Source organism: Saccostrea cucullata, unplaced genomic scaffold, assembly GCF_032062105.1.
Source record: "Saccostrea cucullata isolate Sc308-1 unplaced genomic scaffold, CSIRO_AGI_Scuc_v1 ctg15160, whole genome shotgun sequence".
In the NCBI taxonomy this organism is placed as follows: domain Eukaryota; kingdom Metazoa; phylum Mollusca; class Bivalvia; order Ostreida; family Ostreidae; genus Saccostrea; species Saccostrea cuccullata.
This window is the reverse complement of record NW_026937012.1, coordinates 37,746-56,917: the sequence shown is the minus strand read 5'-3', so window position 1 is coordinate 56,917 and position 19,172 is coordinate 37,746. Positions and strand designations below refer to the sequence as shown.

Sequence of the window (19,172 nt, the reverse complement as noted above, 5' to 3'; positions counted from 1 at the left end):
GGTTAAAACATTTTTTTGGCCAAATGATTCTTAAGAAAAAGATTTTTGAAACTTGTATCACTCTCATTCTTGAAAGGATCCTTTGGGGGAAGTTTGGCTGAAATTGACTCATCATTTCTGGAGAAGAAGTTGAAAATTAAAAAGCTTTCAGATAGACAACTAGGCAGACAAACGGCAGACAAAATCTGATAAGAAACACTCACTTGAGCTTTCAGCTCAGGTGAGCTTAAAGCCTAACTGTTGTACTAGTATTACCCGGGAGACCTGGAGTGAGGGGACCGTAGGAGGTGTCAGTAGAAACATCTTCTCGAAACAGGCATTCAGCGTCTTTACTTCTAAAATCAAGAATAGTTTTGATTCAGTTTTTTTCTAATTCAAGAAAATTCAAGAATAACCTGTTAATGAACAAAATTATTTAATATTAATATTTAATACTTATAAACGTACTGTAAAAATTTATCAAAGTCTCTGATACTACAGGAACTCCAGCCTGTCCCTTGTCCTCCCATCACGCCCCTGTCACTTCCGGTACATCCTACTTCACCGTCGTGATACATTCCCATACTTAAACATGTTCAAGAAAAACAATAATATATTTTTAAAACAAAAAGCAATATATATATATATATATATATATATATATATATATATATATATATATATATATATATATATATATATATATATATATACTGAAAGGAAAAAGAAACGCAGGGTAGCATTATGTTCGAAAAAAAATTAACCACATGACCGAAAATTACGAAAATTTGTCAGAAGAGAAATTTAGTTATTGTACACCAAAATCAGTATTCAGAATTACTCAACCGTAAAATTTATGACGTCACGTAGGGAAAACGCTAAAAAGCCCAAAACACGTGCAATTTGATAACGACGAGTTTGTCAACAAATCTTGTTACATTCATTGATGCATATAAGGCATGCACATCGTTTTTCAATATTAAGAGACATTATGAATTTCTTGCAATCTTGGCACAGTTTACGGAAGTTCAATGGGGTCTTGTTTTCGAATTGCCTAATGAATGAAAAAGGCAACAACGGTTTACTAACCAGTTTCTTGTAAATTATCCCCCATAAAATTTGTTACCCGTTGTCAGAGAGGGTCTGGAATGGTTTTCAATCAACCGTGACGATGACGTTAACGCGAAACAGAGCCATGTTACGATTGGTTTATTCGTCCTGCCATCTCTTAAATCGCCACCTTACTACCACAAAACAGCCATTTATAAAGTAGATGATTATAATCATTAAATTCATAAGACATTTGAAAGAAAACAATTCTGCTATTTGGTTTTTTGAGCCAGTTCAACTTACTGTTGTATTCCTCTCACTGGCGCATGCGCACGCCGTTTGACTAATTTTTTTGCGTGGTTACACATGCCCAGTATATATATATATATATATATATATATATATATATATATATATATATATATATATATATATATATATATATATATATATATATATTCTGTTATGGGTCAGAATAACCCTAAATGCCAGCAAAGATCAATCACACAGTTTAAACTTAACAATAATTTATTTACAGTAATATACAAATCATTAAGTACAAACTTAGCAAAAATCTAAAAATACATACATCAGAGTGTCCGTTACTGCACACAATGTCCCAGTGAAATTATATCCCAGTAATACCTCAATGATGCTTATACGACAATTCTATCCTCTGCATCGAATTGACAGGGTATTTATACAGTAATATAAATCTAGAATATTCTAGAAATTATAAATACATGATATTACTGGAAAGTTCTGGACATGCACAAAGTTCAAGAATGTTCTAGAAAAATGACCGAACATGTTGACCACTCTGGAATGTTCAAGAAACTTAATGTTACTAATAATATACATGATGAAATAATACAAATACAACACACCTCACAACACCTCCCCCCTTAAAAAGTTTGAATGTCAATGAAAACTTATATTGTTAAAATGAAATATATGTACATTAATACAAAATCATATATGTTCACGATACTCTGGACAAGGCATCTGCAATAACATTGTCTTTGCCTTTGATATGCTTAATTGTTATGTTGTATTCTTGTAACAACAAACTCCATCTAGTCAGTCTTTGATTTTTGTTTGACAATTTATGCAAAAATGTCAGGGGGTTGTGATCAGTATACACAAGAATTGGATGCAATGTAACATTCAGATAAACATCAAAATGCTGTAAGGCTAACAACAAAGCAAGGCATTCCTTTTCAATGGTGGAATACTTTTGTTGACATTTTGTAAGTTTCTTTGAAAAATAAGAAACAACTCTATCTACATTATCACTATGTTCTTGAAACAAAGCTGCCCCGATTCCAACATCACTAGCATCAACAGTAAGCTTAAATTGCTTAGAAAAATCTGGAGTTGACAGAACTGGGTTGCTCATAAGGACAGATTTGATTTTATGAAAGGATTTTTCACAGTCCTTTGTCCATTCAAACTTAACCCTCTTCTGCAAAAGATTTGTAAGTGGACTAACTACTGAGGAAAAATTTGGACAAAATTTTCTGTAAAACCCAGCCATGCCCAAAAACCTCATTAACTCTTTCTTGTTTGTAGGAATCGGGAACTTTGCAATAGCTTCCACTTTAGCCATAATGGGTGTAACATAACCTTGACCTACTTTATGACCTAAATACTCTACATAGGCATGACAAAATTCGCTCTTCTCAAGGTTCACAGTTAAGTTTGCTTTAGCTAAAATGTCAAATAAAGCACGCATGATTCGGAGATGTTCGTCCCATGTGTCGCTGTATATGACGACATCATCAATGTAGGCCTCGCATCCCTCAAGGTCTTGAAGAAGGGAGTGAATCATCCTTTGGAATGTAGCCGGTGCGTTTTTCATGCCAAAAGGCATTACTTTATACTGATAAAGTCCATCTGGTGTAGCAAAAGCAGATATTTCTTTTGCTCTTTCTGTTAACGGCACTTGCCAGTAGCCTTTCAACAGGTCAAATTTACTGACAAATTTGGCGTTTCCAATGCTGTCAATACAGTCATCAATTCTAGGTATTGGATATGAATCAGTTTTGGTAACAGAGTTCACCTTTCTAAAGTCTGTACATAATCGGTAGGTACCGTCCTGCTTTGGTACAAGAATACATGGTGAGCTCCAATTACTTTTACTAGGTTCAACAATGTCATTGTCCAACATGTACTGCACTTCCCTTCTTAGGTACTGCAATTTTATTGGATTCAGACGGTACGGATGTTGTTTGATAGGCAGAGCGTCGCCAACTATAACATCATGACAAGCTGCATTAGTTTTCTTTGGAACATCCGAGAAGATTTGATGATACTCATTCATCAAGTTTTTAACTTGTTCTTTTTGGTGAATGTTCAAATGTCCAAGTTTGGCATCAAAATTAGCCAAAATTTCTGAGTTTTTCAAGCGGACACTCTGATTACAATCTTTCTCATTCATTTCTACACTCGTATCACTTTCAATACAATTTTGAACAGTCTTAGCATTGGCTAAAGTGGAAACTGGTTTTACAGAATTTCGGTCACACCTTTCAAAATACTCTTTTAAAATGTTAATGTGACAAACCCGTTTCTCTTTACGTCGACCTGGTGTCTTAACTACATAGTTTACATCACTGATCTTGCTTTCAATTTCATAAGGGCCATAAAATCTGGCCTGTAAAGGATGACCAGGAATAGGTAAAAATACAAGAACCTTATCACCTGGCTTAAACACCCTATTTCTGGCATCTTTGTCATACCACATTTTCATTTTCATCTGAGAACTCTTCAAATTTTCTTGTGCTAATTTACAAGCACTGTAAAGTTTTTCTTTGAAATCAGACACATAATCTAAAAGATTAAGATCACTAGTCTCAGTCAGCCACTTTTCCTTCAACAATTTCAAAGGACCTCTAACTGTATGACCGAACACCAATTCAAAAGGACTGAACCCAAGAGACTCCTGGACTGCTTCTCGTGCAGCAAATAGTACAAGATGAACCCCTTCATCCCAGTCTTTCTCATACTGGTAACAATAGGTCTTCAGCATTGTTTTTAGGGTTTGATGAAAACGTTCTAGCGCTCCCTGGGACTCAGGATGATAAGCAGTTGATCGATACTGCCTAATACCCAACTCATGCATGACTTGCTGGAACAACCCCGACATAAAATTTGAACCTTGATCCGACTGAATTGCCTTGGGTGCTCCTACAAAACTGAAAAACTTGGTTAGGGCCTTAACTATGCTCTTTGCCTTTATATTCCTAAGAGGTATGGCTTCAGGAAACCGAGTGGATGTACACATAATGGTAAGTAAATACTGGTTTCCAGATCTAGTCCTAAGCAAAGGTCCTACACAATCCACCAACACTCGACTAAACGGTTCTTCAAAAGCTGGAATGGGTTGGAGAGGAGCAGATGGTATCTTCTGATTTGGTTTACCTACCATCTGACAGACATGGCATGACTTGCAAAACTTCGAAACATCCTTTCTTAGCTTAGGCCAATAAAAATGACTCAAAATCCTATTATAAGTCTTATTGATACCTAAATGACCAGCCATAGGTGTATCGTGAGCTAAACTCATGACATCTCGACGATAAGCAGCTGGGACCACTATCTGGTGAACAACACGCCACACTTCATCTGGGGAAGCGTCAGGTGGTCGCCATTTTCGCATAAGGATGCCATCTTTCATATAGAAGCATTCTCCAACTTTAGTAGCCTCTTCTGGTGGAAGTGCCCTCTTACTAAATTGAATGATATCTGGGTCTTTATGTTGTTCAGAGAGTAAACGTTCTCGGCTGAGGATGTCCTTGCCTTGGCTAACTAGTGGATGCAACTCATCATCCTCACCACCAAATTTTGGTAAAAGTTCTTTCTTCTCTTGCTTCTTGATATTGTGTGGTTCCATGCTTGTTTGAGTGCCATCAAGGTCAGATAAGAAAGTGTCATTCAAATCAATATCAACAGAGGAATCTGTCTCGTCAAAGGCTTGATTATGGTCTGCCTCCATCTCTCGTCTTCTGGCCATCGCTCTAGTAACAGCACAGGCTGGATAAATGTCATCATCTTCATCATCGCACATGACATTGGAAGTGATTTTCTCACAAACTATAGGATCTGGTACAACTTTTCCACCAGCTAAATCGTTGCCTAGCAACAAAGAAATGCCTGGAACGGGAAGAGTAGGTCGAACACCTACGATAACAGGTCCAGTAACTAAATCTGACTTCAAACTAATTCTATGCAGGGGAACATCAATGACGCCTAGCTCCACACCCTGTAATAAAACTGACCCACCAGTAGAAGTCTGCTCAGACAAAGGAAGCACGCCCTCTAACAATAACGTCTGTGCAGCACCAGTATCTCTCAAAATCTGGACAGGTTTTATTTCGCTAGAGTCACCGAGAGAAACAAATCCCTGAGACATAAAGGGCTTATAATCCTCCATAGAATCAATAGAACTGGACTGTGAACCCTGGACATCAGGAGTGTCAGAACAAATGGAAACTAAGGCTTCTCTATCACCTCTAACTGCCGCACAAGCATGTGGTTGAGTTTTATCAAAATCATTTTTTCTCTTAAGTTTAAAGCATTCACTGATCAGATGACCTTTTTTCTTACAATAACTACAAGTAGGAAGGGATCCTATTCCAGACGATCCTTCAACACGTCCTGGACCGGACTTAAAACCACCTTGGGATGGAGACTGGGAACTTGTGAAAGACTGAGACCCTGAACCACTCTTTTTATATGTGTCTGAATTGGTAGAATTACTGCTAGTCTGAGATCTTGATACAAAATTCTTTTTATGAGACAGAGCATAAGTATCAGATATGACTGCTGCCTCTTCAAGAGTTTTCACATTCTTATCTTCTAAATGTGTTTTCAAATCTTGAGAAACACATTCCTTAAACTCTTCTACCAGGATGACTTGGCGCAAATTAGCAAAAGTTTTATCAAGTTTCTTAGATCTAAACCAGTGATCGAATAAATCTTCTTTCTCTCGTGAAAATTCAACAAATGTTTGGTTATCAAACTTCCTATACTTTCTGAATTTTTGTCTATATGCTTCAGGTACTAATTCATATGCTTTTAATATTGCTGCTTTGACCTTCTCATAGTCTAAACTTTCAGCTACCCCTAGTGCAGAGTATACCTCAGCTGCTTTGCCAACCAGTACACTTTGTAACATTGTTGACCAAACATTTCGTGGCCATTTAAGATTCTCTGCGACTTTTTCGAATTGGGGAAAATATTTGTCTACAGATTTTTCTTGAAATTTTGGAACTAATCTGATATTTTTTGCTGCGTCAAATTCAGTTTTGACAACTGACGGTCCTGGTTGGTTCTGTAATTTTAATTTCTCTAATTCAAAGTTCATTTCACGCTCTCTTTCTCGCTCTTGTCTTTCTCTTTCTCGCTCTTCTCTTTCTCTTTCTAATTTGTCTAATTCAAATTTCCGTTCACGCTCTCGTTCTTCAAATCTCATTTTTTCCAACTCTACTTGATACTGAAATTCTGACATATTATAAGATTCTGATTTAAGTGTATAATCTGGAAGATCATATTTTCCAAAGATGTTTTCTTCAACTAGTTTGTTTGCAACCTTTATTCTAATATCTTGCTTTCTCTGTGAAGATTTAACCTCTAACCCAAGATGCAAACCTAACGCGATCAAGTCATCCTTTTTTAACGTATCAAAAACCTGAACACTTGGTGAACTAAGAAAGTCTGTGACCGAAAATACCATGTTGATTTTTGCTGGCTTATAGTCAAATTTAACGGTTCAATAAACAAAATTTTGACAATAAACTGCAAAAGTGCAAGAAATTCTTTATCCCGGACGAGCCCCCAATTCTGTTATGGGTCAGAATAACCCTAAATGCCAGCAAAGATCAATCACACAGTTTAAACTTAACAATAATTTATTTACAGTAATATACAAATCATTAAGTACAAACTTAGCAAAAATCTAAAAATACATACATCAGAGTGTCCGTTACTGCACACAATGTCCCAGTGAAATTATATCCCAGTAATACCTCAATGATGCTTATACGACAATTCTATCCTCTGCATCGAATTGACAGGGTATTTATACAGTAATATAAATCTAGAATATTCTAGAAATTATAAATACATGATATTACTGGAAAGTTCTGGACATGCACAAAGTTCAAGAATGTTCTAGAAAAATGACCGAACATGTTGACCACTCTGGAATGTTCAAGAAACTTAATGTTACTAATAATATACATGATGAAATAATACAAATACAACACACCTCACAACAATATATATATATATATATATATATATATATATATAACGAGGGATAATTTACAAGAAACTGGTTAGTAAACCGTTGTTGCCTTTTTCATTCATTAGGCAATTCGAAAACAAGACCCCATTGAACTTCCGTAAACTGTGCCAAGATTGCAAGAAATTCATAATGTCTCTTAATATTGAAAAACGATGTGCATGCCTTATATGCATCAATGAATGTAACAAGATTTGTTGACAAACTCGTCGTTATCAAATTGCACGTGTTTTGGGCTTTTTAGCGTTTTCCCTACGTGACGTCATAAATTTTACGGTTGAGTAATTCTGAATACTGATTTTGGTGTACAATAACTAAATTTCTCTTCTGACCAATTTTCGTAATTTTCGGTCATGTGGTTATTTTTTTTTCGAACATAATGTTACCCTGCGTTTCTTTTTCCTTTCAGTATACAAAAAAATTTACATCCCAAAAGAATTTTAATCATTAGTTCATTTTTTTATTATAATTTTGTTTTGGTCTTAACACCCTCTATGATATTGATTCATTCTATATTTTTAATGAAAAAGTGCAACTTTCTTATCATAATTTTAAGCAATGCAATGTCTTCGTTTCTTACCTATGTCCCAATTCGTGTGCTGTACCAGTGTGTGTTAGTATCGGACCTCTTTGGATAGCACAATGATAAGTTGGATTACAAGAAGAAGACTGATATGCCCGGCCATTAGAGTCTGCTTGATCCATCCTAAAAAAGGTAATTGAATTACTAGCTTACATGAAAAATGTAAATACATTGTTCGATGTAACAGAAATAAACAAATGGGAACACCTGGGTAGGATCAGGTGCCTAGGGAAATTAAGCCGCAAGCCCTTTGAAATGTAAAGATAAAGGAGTAATTTGTAGCCAAATTGTATTACCCCCTTGCAACGAAGTTGAAGAGGAAATAATCACGTAATCGTGTGTGTACGTTTTTGAGTGAACGAGTTGTACGAAACGGAAATGACGTAATTTGGAATTGATGTCAAATGCTTTTTAATTTTATAGATATGCTCTTTGCAAGGGTATGATCCGCTTTGTGATGACTTTGCTTTTATAACATAATTTTGATCAAAATTGTGGTATATATGATTCACGTCAAGTGAAAATAGTCGCCAGCGTCGCGCAGTGGTTAGAGCGTCTGCTCTAGAGTCGCAAAGTAAGGAGTTGATCCTTACGTCTTGGGTTAGAATCTCACTGTGGGACGTGGAGACCGGTCCTTAAGGACGAGACTGTATAATTCATGACATATAACACCAGTCTTAAATGTATCCTTGACAGCCATGCACCTATTCAGACAAAAGAAATAATCATACGACCAAAAACACCATGGTATAACGCCAACTTAAAAGCCGCCAAGCAGGCTCGTGGAAAAGCAGAGAGGAAAATGCGTGAAACAGACTTAATGATACACAGGCAAATCTACAGAGAATTGTGTACCGATTATTCAAAACTGCTGCTGCAATCGCAGCACGATTTCTACTCCACAAAAATATTAGAAATTGGACATGACATGACCTAAAACAACTACATAACCTAACTAACAATCTGATGGGGAAGGTTAAGGAGACTGCCTTTCCAGCACATGACAGCAAAGAGATGTTAGTAAATAGATTTGTGAGTTTTTTACCGGAAAAATTGAAACGATCAGATCTGAACTTAGTAAATCTAAGACCCAATTTTTTTACCGTACGGTTACCTGAGGAGGGGGAGTGGTCCAAGTAACAGTGATGTTATTTACCTGGAGACCCCCAATACCCAAGATGTCAAAAATCTATATACACATAGCATTACACAAGAAGTCTGTGTCTGGTGATCAGGTTCAACATTCCGTGTTTCGTGTCTAAATTTGAGTGAAACTACTTGAAACAATTAAAATATTACAATATAAAATTTATTTATAAATACTTTCAGCGATATCTAATAAAGAAAAAAATACAAAGAAATATCGTTTTTATATTTAAAAAATATGTAAAATTAAATTAAAGAAAAGAATAAAGATCAAAACTATAGATAAAACATGGGATAAAGGAATTTTTCATCCATGCCGTTTGTGCTAAATATATTTTCTTATTTATCATATTCCAATTTTAATCGGCGAATAGCGTTTCTGTGCACCGATCGATCTAAATTCTACAATAGATATCTTGGACGACATATCGCCTCAAATACAATATAGCCATTGAGATTGAAAGCAAATATTTTTTGATGTCATGTTTTAATTATTTACTCCCAATTGTTTTTGAAATAAAATTTTATCAAGATTCATTTTCTTAACCCCAGTGTATACAAGGCGGCTACATGAAAGTGTTTGACGCGTGACCACGCGATCGTTTTCAAAAGACACAAACTCAGACTATCAGGTAGCACGGGTAGCTGGCCTGTCAATCAAATCAGCAGCTATTGTTTTTTTAATGGTTGACAGGCGGTAAATTATTGATCTTGAATCAGGTAGATTTTGTGGGCGTTAACATAAAATTGGGTGTTTAATGTTAGTAAGGCACTAAAGAGCACTAAATATATTCAATATGTGAGTCAGAAACTTGTTGTTTTCACTGAAGCCACAAATATCTAAGATATCATCATCATTTTTAAGTTGATCTCATGTAGATCTTAGTCTAGCACCTTATAATTTTAGCTAACTCTTATGTTAGTAACGATCTCGTACTATAATTTTAGGTTTTATGTTTTTATGATTATTGTGTTGTTTTTAACTACTTGTATATCTGAAACACTGTCTGTTCAGCACCTTAGAGTGATTTATTTTAAATAGGGCGCTATACAAATGTTATTATTATTATTATAAAACGAGGTCCCGTGATGCAGTAGGTGCTGGCACGAAAAAGATACCTCCCTGCTCCATGGCACTGAGTGCCGAATATAGGACAAAATATACAGCTCTCCACCGGCAAGTGGCGGCGTCTCCATATGAGTGAAAAATTCTCGAGAGGGACGGTAAACAATGTACAATATCATACAATGATATGTTATATTTGCTAGGAAAGAGATATAAACAACCAAAAAGAAATCACAATGCTTAGTTTAAAAAACGATGTTAAAATCACTGTAGCATTATTTTACTATATCCTGCCTTGTTTAAAAAATCAATCACACTTAGAGAATACTCTGGCGTATCGAAGAATAAGGGATTTATAGGCGCCATCTTCCAGCCATATAACGAGGGTACAATATTACTAGGTTAAACAGGAAAATTAACAATGGAAAATCATTCTCCATTGTTGATTTTCCTTTTTAAAATTCTCAAAATTACTAGTTAATAATTTAAGATACCGTTAATTTCTATTCTTTACCAATATCCTATTAGGGTATATTGATTTAATTTGATAAACAAGCAGTCAGTTTGACATTAGTAAATTGTTTTCATTACAAATTACTTTTTGTGCACGTGAACAGAATATTGGTATCCTTATAAACATATAAGGAGATCGATCAATTCCGAATATGCTTGATAAACAAGCTTATGAACCATATGGATCTCAATTCTTTCCATTGTACTTGAATCCGTGATTATTTAAAATGTTTTCAAAATTGTTTCCATTTTTGTCTCCCTCATAAAAATAATATACTCCTCGATTGTTTGTTAAATACTTTTTAAACTGTACACAAGGACGCTCATATTTGCTTGAAATTTGCCCAGTGGTTTTGAGAAAAGGATGTGAAACTTTAGAGTTGTTTGGGGTTACAGATGGACGGACGAATTCATCGCCAGATAACATATCAAAAAAAGTTTAGTATCTTTTACAAACGCAATCTATCGTTACGTGAAATGCTGACTTTTCATATAAGTTGTGAGGGCAACGCCACGGGTACGTGGGCATCTTATACACGTCTTATTTTCTACAGGTCCGTGTTTGCTCTGCTCCTAATAAGTAAGTAATGTTTAATGGAATTTTAGGCTTGAATACATTTATCTCCATGTATTTCATATAATCCCTGATTTTTAGAGGCCCCTTTATGCTCTGCTCCCTAATTATACTGTTTCTTTGGACTATTTTTAGCTTGGTATCAGTTCTCTGTATTTCACTCAGGTGGGCTAAAATATATACGTACCCGCTATGCATAATGAAGATATCGTATTTAACTGGATTGTTGTGAATGCCTTCACAAAATGACTTCATAGTTTTTCCAAGGTGAAAATAGGTTGTGTAAAAGGACTGTCAATATAAAATCGTAATATATGCAATGTAATTCTCGCAAAATTTTAGGTACATCGTAATTATGCAAAATGAGAAATCTATTGCTGAAAATATTTGGTAAATGATATTCAAAAAATAATTACCGGATCTTTCTCCCAAAATTCCACATATTTAATCTGGATTTTAACATTGTAGCCGAGAACATCTGATCTAGAATATTCCATCTGTACCTGGATCAATTTAAGCAAAGTCATAGTAAAAAAAAAATCGGCATCATCAATAGTTATGAAATGTGTAGCCGGTAATTGAGATATCGCGTAATACATACTTTTAAACATTCATCGAGTTATAAATAAAGGCTGGTCACGTCATTTAATCTCAAAAATTTATTTTATAATTCTTTCATACATTTGTTACTGATTTATCTACAAATGTGTGTGGCTTGTTATGGTTTCATGATTTTTGAAACTATAACCGTATAAGTTGAATTTGTCAACGTCTCGACCATATACTAGTATGACTTCACTGTGAAATTACGGGTTTTTTTAAACAATGGATGTGTGGTTATGAGAACCAGGTTATAATATGCATTACCTTAAATATTCTTTAAACTGACGGTATTTGTAGATGTAAATATTACATACATCAAATATCCCATTTTCCTACTAAATCTTAAATATAATTATTCAACCATAGAGATAATCTATACCCCGTTATATTTAACGATGATAAGTTCCATTCTCCTTGCAGTGTCCTTAAATCGAAGTCGTTCTGTGTATTTGCTGTCAGTATACACTGCCAGTTCAACAAAGACATCCTTCGTAGTGGTCTGTCTTTTATATTTGTCCTTTAGTTTTCCTATCTGGTCATCTAGTACAGAGAGTCCGACATCATTACATTTCTTAAGGTTTTTCATTTGATTAATTACGAATTGTGAATGTAATTTAAAATCTATATATTTTATAGTTTGGCAGTAATAAATCAGAACATTTGTTGATAACAATAACGATAAAACAAATTGAATACGAAAGACATTGTGTCACCTTTGACTTTTACACCTGCCCCTCCCATGTTGTTCTGTGGTCTCATTTTACCAACCACAAGAACAGAGTCCTCATCCGAGAAATTGAGTCCTTTGTTGTGAACTTTGGGGAGTTCTCTCAGTTGGAAATCTCCAGATGGAGTGGTTAGTGATCCTTTCTTAACATGAAAAATGTTGCACAAAATCTTTTAAAATGTTCATTAAAATCGACCAAAACATGATCTCAAGCGTTTCCATGGGATAAAAAGCTGCACGCATGAAAACATTCTTGTAGAAAATGTTGGACTTTGGTTTTTGGCGCAGATTAAGAATTTGATGAAATTATATCACTTATTCATTGAATATACTGGATTTTTAAGAAACATTCCTAGATATTTCATACTGCGGATATAATATGACTTTATATGAAGAAATTTCAGCTATATCTTCTCTAAGATGCATAATAAGTAAATAATTTACCAAGCCTTCACAATGTGACAGGGAAGCAGTGCCGTTATGTGAAGTCACGTGACCGACCAAGAAACAATCCGGAATTATTCCTTTCCACTCTTGGTCGCCGTCGTCATTCCTGGTAACAATCTTGACTTCCGGGTGCAACACGGATTCCGGTTTAGATACTTGTAATTGATAATCCTCCCCAAATGCTGACAAGCTGAGTTCTGTTGGTGATAACTCTCTGGTACTTCGAATGTTAGATCTAAATAAAAAATAAGTCTCTTTCAGAGTTTAATTCTAATTATAAAATTATATAATAATATATAATATAATATATATAAAAATATTTTAAAACTATCAGTATAAATAATAAGACACTGACAGTGAGTTTTTCAATCCTAATACCACGGTCCGACTTTGTCAGAATCAGAATTAATCTGGTACCGCAGTTGAATGTAAACAAACAGGCCAGTCTGATTCCCTCTCCTGCTTTACCTCGTATGTGTAGAGAACTACGATAACACTGATTATAAAAATCCTTACGCTTATGAACTATATCTTTGACTTAGGACTGAAGTTTTCAAAGTCATTACTACTGATGTTTATTTATATAGATAAAACTTGGTTTTATATTTGTTGCTTTATTTAGCGTTTGTATTATCTCAAAAGCGGTTGAGAGTTAAAACTATATTTTTGCACGTAACTTTAAAATGGCGACTATGGGGTTGACTTCCTGCCTTGAACAGGATGACATAAGCCGGCAATTGCTCTTTGAGCAATAAGCCCGGCTAAAAAGGAAAACGCTGAATTTGATATTTCCGAAATTATAAAGCATTTTCTAAAAATTTCTTTTAAAATGTGGACTGCTCATAACATAATAACTGCTCATAACAAAGATGCAATAAAGTTAACCAGACAGGTAGGAAATTTAAAGGTCTTTGAACAAGATGCTTTTTTAATTGATTCTAATAGTTTTTTCAATTACTTATAAAAGTAAGCCCTTTGCATTTCTTTAATCTGCAAATGCAATTTTATGATTCAAACAATACAAATAAAATATGCAATATTTTAAAAAGTATAATGCAATATACGGAGAATTGATATTATCGTAAAGTACAATTTTAAAGATCTGTATGCTCCGGGTTTGCCTTGGAAAATTCACCCCAAGAACCAGGATGTTACATATTGACGAATAAACATAATAAAAGATTTTTTTTTTGCCTTACCTTCTTTTGTCATGGTTAATCTCCTTTAAACTAGAAATGTCAATCGCTTCCAATTCCTCTGAAATGACCAACAACACGCAATCAGGTAAAAATTTTAAATAAATAAGCAAACACAAAGTAAGTGTTAGTTTTTAATGGCAAATTTAAAACTGAGGCTTACCAATGTCTCTTTCAAACAAAGTCTTTAGGGTTGATTCTGGTATCTCATTATTTCCGTACAGCTGAAAAAGTGTTTAAAACGTTTTCATTTGTACGCATACATAATTTTCTTTTGAGCAATATATATATATATATATATATATATATATATATATATATATATATATATATATATATATATATATATATATATATATATATATATATATTGCATTTGTTTCAACAGGGACTTTCTAACATCTACGCGTAAAATTTTACCGTGTCGCATGTTTTTGCACGATGCACTAATATTTGCGGTATTCGCACCAAACATTTCCGAACACCTCTTTTAGATAATTAATTTGAAACAAAAATACCGTAATTTTAATTTTCCAGTATATTTATAAACATACAATAACATATGATCTGCAACCCCATCTAATATACAGATAACAAACATAGCTATAGTTAATTATAGATTACTATAGTTAACTATAGAAGAAATTTGATACCGTTTACTTTTGAACTTTTCGTGTTAAAAATCTCTTCAATTCTACATCAATAGACAAGTGTTAAAATTGAAAATGATATGTGAATAATAAATAATAAATATCTTGGATTACAATAATATAAGAAACTTAAAGGCAAAACGGGATCTGCAATTATCTGTTACCCGGGGGGAAAACGATCTACTACAGGTCTTGTAGAATAGGCTTTCCCCTTAAAATCCTCCCCCCGGAAAACTGGCTCTAGAGTAAGATTTCCCCCACGGGAAACTGGCTCTAGGGTAAGATTCACCCCCAAACGGTAATCTGTTTTAAGAGCATGATTCCACATACAAGACTCCCACAACAGTCCGTGGGAAATCCTACTCTGTGCAGTAGTTATAGAGTGCAATTTTCCCAAGAGCCAATTACCCCCCCCCCCCCAAATGAAATATAATTGCTGTATTTAGGTTTTCAAGGGGAGAGGGGTGCATTATTACAATTAAGTTTACCTTCTTTAAAGTGGTGATCGACCAGATTTATTGAACATATACGAGGGCTGTTCAATAAATAATGTCCTCGGTGCTCAGAAAGAAGGAAAAGACGCTTTTCAATGATTTAGTCTTTATGATTTTACTAATTAATCTCTTTTGAGTAAAATGCATGTCCGTAACATTTTTTATCCAATTTCTGATTGTTTATAAAACTCATTTTTGGGTATGACCCTTAGTATACTGGAAAATGGCAGATCCAGTGATTTCCTGGACTTGTTTCTTCCCTCTGAAAGGTGTTTTTATCAAGTTTGGAAATAGAAACAAGTGAAAAGGTCAAAGATCTGGCGAATATTGTTAATGTGAAAAAACATTAACTTTCTGTTTATCCCGAAAACCCCTTTACTCTTCAGGGCATGCGGGTTTGGACGCTGTCTTGAAGAAATTCAATGTAGTGGATTCTCGATTCTGGGTCGCTCCTCTATAATACCTCTCTATTTTTTAGCAAAAAAATTGCTATCTAGACTCCTCCAGAAATTAAACTGTCTCTCCGAATACGTTTTTGAACAACAATACCACAATTTTTTTAAAAAAAATTACATATAAATCTGTCTTTGTGTTCTTGCATACCTGTGCTGTTGTCAGACATTCGCCGTTTTTATCAAGTACATCTTATGGTAAATTTTGTTTTGAGGGTTTTAAGCAATAGATATGTTCCAATATCGTTTTGAAAATAAAACAAACGTTGATAACTACAATTACTGATATTATAAAATAATTGTTAAGAATTTCGTATAAGCTGTCGTTTTCACTCATTTTTCAAAATATAGGATGACTTTTGAGTACCAAGCTTTTTTACCGTCAAACTTTTCTTAAAAACAGTGTAATCTACTCCCGATATGATGTCTATCAAATTTGCTATGTGTCTTAAAGTCAGTCATACATCATCAAATATTATTTTTTGAAATTTGGTGACCAGTACATAAGTTGTTATAATTTTTGTTGGCAAGGAGGGTACCTATTTGTAATGCCCATTATATAATTTTTTAACATTGAAAACCACCTGATCTTTTGTCTATAAAACAGGCATTGGTTGCTGTAAATGTCACATATTTCAGTGAATATTTCTTTGGGATTTTTAACAAGTTTTACGGCAGCTATAATGAAGCTTTTATTTTCACTCTAGTTTACTGATTCTTTACCATTCATTTATAATGCAGTGTCTCGAAAAGCCCTTGTTTCCCAGCTTCTCACGATGAAACTATGTGATGAAAAATGGTCATGTAAACTGTTATAAATTTATGAAAGATTCAATAATGAGAGAAAGTCAAGTTTAATGACATATGATATCTGTAATATATGTCATATAGTTCAGGACATTATTTATTGAACAGCCCTCGTACGTATACGAAAAAAGAAAATGATATATATATATATATATATATATATATATATATATATATATATATATATATATATATATATATATATATATATATATATATATATATATATATCACTTTTCCCAGCAACTATTAAAACATTTTTTCAGATCAAGTAAATAAATTCGTCTGACCCAAAAATGGTTTTCTGCAGTTTTCTAAATTTTTGAAATTATTGAGCTGATTTTTGATACGGAGTGTATCTTGATGAGTTAAAGTTCAAGTTTACATTTTATTCCGCTTCAATAATTTTTTTACGGAATAGTGACCTTTCAAATATTTAATAAGGGTTTTCTGCAAAGTATTTTTTCTAAAAGAATGGAGATATAGAGCTAGTTTTATGCTGAAACAGCGAGTCTGAGGATATTTACATGTGCATTTCTTTAAAAAAACTTAAATATATATTTGGGTCGAGACTCCATGATTTGGAATTTATGCTTCGAAATTTCCTACCACACAAGTAGAAAAACACTCATTTACCATTTAAAAAAGCAGTTTGTCGTTAATATTTTTACACAAAAATATTGCGTCTGTGGTTTATATTGACTTTATCAGAAGAGGGAAATCCAACTCTGAGAAAAAAAAGAGGGGGAAATTTGACTCTGTTGTCTTAATTTCCGTCGAGAAAAATCTAACACTAGAGCACTATTTCAGGGGGGAAAGCTGGCTATAGGGGAAATCCTTCTGTACAACACCGGTAACAAATTTTTAATAGCAATGAGGAAATGAGATACTAATCCAATGGTTAATTATAAGTAAAAAATACGTTTTGCCACATTTTAAGGGACATGGACACAGTTTCAACTAATTTGATTTTTTAGCTGAAACTGTGTCCATGCCACTTTTTTAAAAGATTTTTTAATTATTTAATTATGTTTAAAGTTATGGTAAAATATTCAATTCAGCGAAATTTAAAAGGAACAAAATGTGATTAAATATCATAGATTTAATACAATTATTGTAGTTGTTTTATTTTCTTCATTTATATATCTCAAACAATTAAATTTAAAGATATCAAATATAACTATGCACTGTGACAACGCACTTTGAAAAAATTACACACTTTGAAAAAATTACGCACTTTGAAAAAGTTACGCACTTTGAAAAAATTACGCACTTTGAAAAAAATTTTCAAAGTGTGTTAAAATTGGGACAAAATCAACGCACTTTGAAAATGCACCAAATAAATTTTGATAACATGTACTTTCTAATAGAACGTTATGTTGCATACTATGAAAATTTAAAAAGCTATGAACGTTTTAGAATTCTTTCATTTTTTCTTTAAAAAATCTTTTATTGTTTTGATGTTTTTCGTTATTGTTTACAATTTGATAAAAATAAATGATACCTCTGCGCCTTGAGAGAATAATGCGGCAAAGATGAGGACTGCACATGAACCCAAGGAAAACAACATTTCGCTCTGCAAAGTAGTCTTCCAAAGTTTTGATGACTTGTAAGCCAAATGCTTTATATATATAATGCTTTCTTAGCCTTTGACCCTTTTACATTATAAATATTTATAAAAAATTATATATTTAAATCATTTTTCTCTATTACCTATATTCTGCACACTATTATATTATGCCTGTGGGCAATATTGCTCTTGTAACTATTTAAGTCTTTGTAGAAGTCCTTTATTGCAATATTTAAATTAGATTTTAAAAAGAAATTCAAATAATTTGAATTATCGGTGGTATAATCAGTAGGGAAATTTGAATTCAATCCATCAATAAAATTTCATGCAATATTTTTGTAGCATGAAAGTGGAGCCTCATCTGGTATATAAAATGTTGCAGGTAATTTTATTTTAATACTAGGTTTCTAGATACCACTTTGCTAAAACTTCATATCTTATAGAAAAAGGTCTAATTTCAACTTAACAGTGAGAATTACTTAGTAAATCAATCCCATGAATTAATGTTGTACGTTTCATGTTATAATAAATTCCATATGACAACATAGTAACAGACCTCATATAGACTTTCTTAGGAAGCCTTTAATACTGTGTAATAAGAGATTTCATTTTCAGATTGTTTGAGCTCATAAAGATTAAAATATGCGTAGATCAGTTCACAATATTTAAAGTTAAAGAAAAAAGTTATCTACAAGATAAAATAAGCGAATACATTATTCGGGTGTTTTATACCGCTGCTTGAAAAGCAGGGTGGGGTATATAATGATGAGGGTGTCCGTCCATCTATCAATTCGTTTGACCGTCCCTCTGTCTGTCCGTCCGTCCGTCTGTAACGTTTTGGGGTACCCATTATCTCTTATCTGCGATTCCTTATATACTACTCAATGAAATATAAGGTTCATAATACCTCTGCTCACTCATATAAAATGTGGCTTGAACCAAAATGATTTTCCATAATAAATGTGTTTTATAAGTAAAATACAATTATAGCTTAGCTTGCAAGACAAA

The 19,172-nt window shown here is 33.5% G+C and overlaps 1 protein-coding gene across 1 annotated transcript in view; it reads right to left on the bottom strand.

Moving 5' to 3' along the window:
- The window catches only part of LOC134247058 (A disintegrin and metalloproteinase with thrombospondin motifs 18-like), a 28,644-nt gene extending 12,687 nt beyond the window's left edge, over positions 1-15,957 (bottom strand). Inside the window, exons 1-12 of the mRNA XM_062729396.1 lie at positions 15,939-15,957; positions 15,026-15,144; positions 14,355-14,415; positions 14,195-14,252; positions 12,993-13,230; positions 12,535-12,691; positions 12,201-12,361; positions 11,635-11,721; positions 11,406-11,509; positions 7,917-8,042; positions 448-564; positions 256-335 (exon numbers count right to left, since the gene is read on the bottom strand). Of these exons, the coding sequence (XP_062585380.1) occupies positions 256-335; positions 448-564; positions 7,917-8,042; positions 11,406-11,509; positions 11,635-11,721; positions 12,201-12,361; positions 12,535-12,691; positions 12,993-13,230; positions 14,195-14,252; positions 14,355-14,415; positions 15,026-15,144; positions 15,939-15,957 (1,327 nt within the window). The remainder of the gene's footprint in view (positions 1-255; positions 336-447; positions 565-7,916; positions 8,043-11,405; positions 11,510-11,634; positions 11,722-12,200; positions 12,362-12,534; positions 12,692-12,992; positions 13,231-14,194; positions 14,253-14,354; positions 14,416-15,025; positions 15,145-15,938) is intronic.
- Between the last annotated feature and the right edge of the window lie 3,215 nt (positions 15,958-19,172).